This window comes from Echinops telfairi, unplaced genomic scaffold, assembly GCF_000313985.2.
Source record: "Echinops telfairi isolate 266 unplaced genomic scaffold, ASM31398v2 ScPeMD7_443;HRSCAF=831, whole genome shotgun sequence".
NCBI lineage: Eukaryota > Metazoa > Chordata > Mammalia > Afrosoricida > Tenrecidae > Echinops > Echinops telfairi.
In genome coordinates, this window is record NW_022104341.1 from 6569468 (window position 1) to 6571207 (window position 1740).

At 48.6% G+C, this 1740-nt stretch overlaps 1 protein-coding gene across 1 annotated transcript in view; it reads left to right on the forward strand.

The window, feature by feature from the left end:
* Positions 1 to 1734, forward strand: part of LOC101657793 (glutathione S-transferase Mu 1-like) — a 22172-nt gene extending 20438 nt beyond the window's left edge. Inside the window, exon 6 of the mRNA XM_045292011.1 lies at positions 1361 to 1734. Coding sequence (XP_045147946.1) covers positions 1361 to 1450 — 90 coding nt within the window. The 3' untranslated portion in view covers positions 1451 to 1734. The remainder of the gene's footprint in view (positions 1 to 1360) is intronic.
* Positions 1735 to 1740: the final 6 nt, after the last annotated feature.

The following is a 1740-nucleotide window of genomic DNA, read 5'->3' on the forward strand; positions in this document are numbered from 1 at the left end:
AGACTCATAGTGACCTATGAGTTGTTGTTGTTGTTGTTGTTAGCTGCCATCAAGTCAGTTGTGACCCATAGCAGCCCTATGCCCCACCCTGCGTCACCCTCACAAGTGTGCCTATGCTAGAGCCCATTGTCGCAGCCACGCTGTCAATCCATCTACTTGAAGGGCTTCCTCCTTTCAGCGTCCCTCTACTCCATGACACATGGTGTCCTTCTGGAGGGGATGGGCTCTTATGACCACATGTCCAAAGAATGTAAGACAAAGTCTCACCATTCTTGCCTCCAAGGAGCGCTCTGGTCTTACATCTTCAAAACATACCCATTTGTCCTTTTAACCATCCATTGTACTTTCAATATCCTCCACCACCACACTCCAAAGCATCTATTCTTCTCCATCCTTCCTTATTCAGTGCCCAACGTTCACATGCATATGATACCATGGAGAATACTATGGCTTGGGCCAGGCACACCTTAGTCCTCAAAGTAACACCCTTGATCTTCAGTACTCTAAAGAGGTCGTGTGCAGCAGATTCACCTAGTGCAACACGTCTTTGGATCTCTTGACTGCTGCTTCCATGAGCATTGATTGTAGTTCCTTCCATGAGCATTGATTGTAGTTCCAAGCAAGACAAAATCCTTGACAACGTTAACCTTCTCTCCATTTGTCACGATGTTGCTTATGGGTCGAGTTGTGGGGATTTGGATCTTCTGTACTTGGAGCTGTAACCCATACTGAGGGCTGCAATCCTTGGTCTCTAGCAGCAAGTATTTCAAGTATCCTCACTGTCAGCAAACAAGGTAGTGTCACCTGCATATCTTGGGTTGTTAATAAACCTTCCTCCGATCCTGGTGCCATATAATCCCGCTTCTCTGATGATTTGCTCAGCAGACAAATTTAATAAGTATGGTGAGGGGATACAGCCTGACACACACCCATCCTGATGTTAAACCATGCAGGAGTCCTTTGGTCCATTCACACAACTGCCTCTTGGTCCATGTACAAGTTCCAAGTAAGCGCAATGAGGTGTTCTGGAATTCCCATTCTTCTCAAGGCTATCCATAGTTTGTTGTAATGCACATAGTTGAATAAGCTTTGGTACAGTCAGAAAAACACGAGCGAACATCCTTCTAATATGCTCTGCTTTGAGCCAAGATCCATCTGACAACAGCAATAATTTCCTTGTTCCCCTTCTAAATCCACCATGAACCTCTGGTATCTCCCTGCCCATGTACTGCTACAACTGTTGTTGGATGATCTCAGGCAAAATTACTTGCATGTGATATTGATGATATTGTGCTATAGTTTGAGCTTTTACTAGCTTCTTCACAGGCAGCAAACCGGACCTTGTCTTTCTCACCCTCAGGGCCTGAAGAAGATTTCTGCCTACATGAAGTCCAGCCACTTCCTCCCACACCCTGTCTTTGGCCGGGAGGCTCTCTGGGGCAATAATTAGGGCCTAGAAACCCAGGAGAAGGAGAAGGTGCCAGCCCTGTGCCTGCTGCCAGGGAACACCAGCTTCCCAGTACCAGCCCTCTCCTCCCCGCCCTCCTGATCGCTCCATGCTCCTCCCCACGCCCTTGCCCAACCCCACGGGATCGAGACCCTCTAAAGCCCCATCTCCCACTTCCCTTGTCCCTGCAGGGAAGCCAACCTGCTGACCCTTGTTGGCAGGGCTCATCCTGAGCTGCCTGCTCTGCCCTGAGTGACCAGAATGTTGTACAAGCAGTGCTTCTTCGGGCCCTG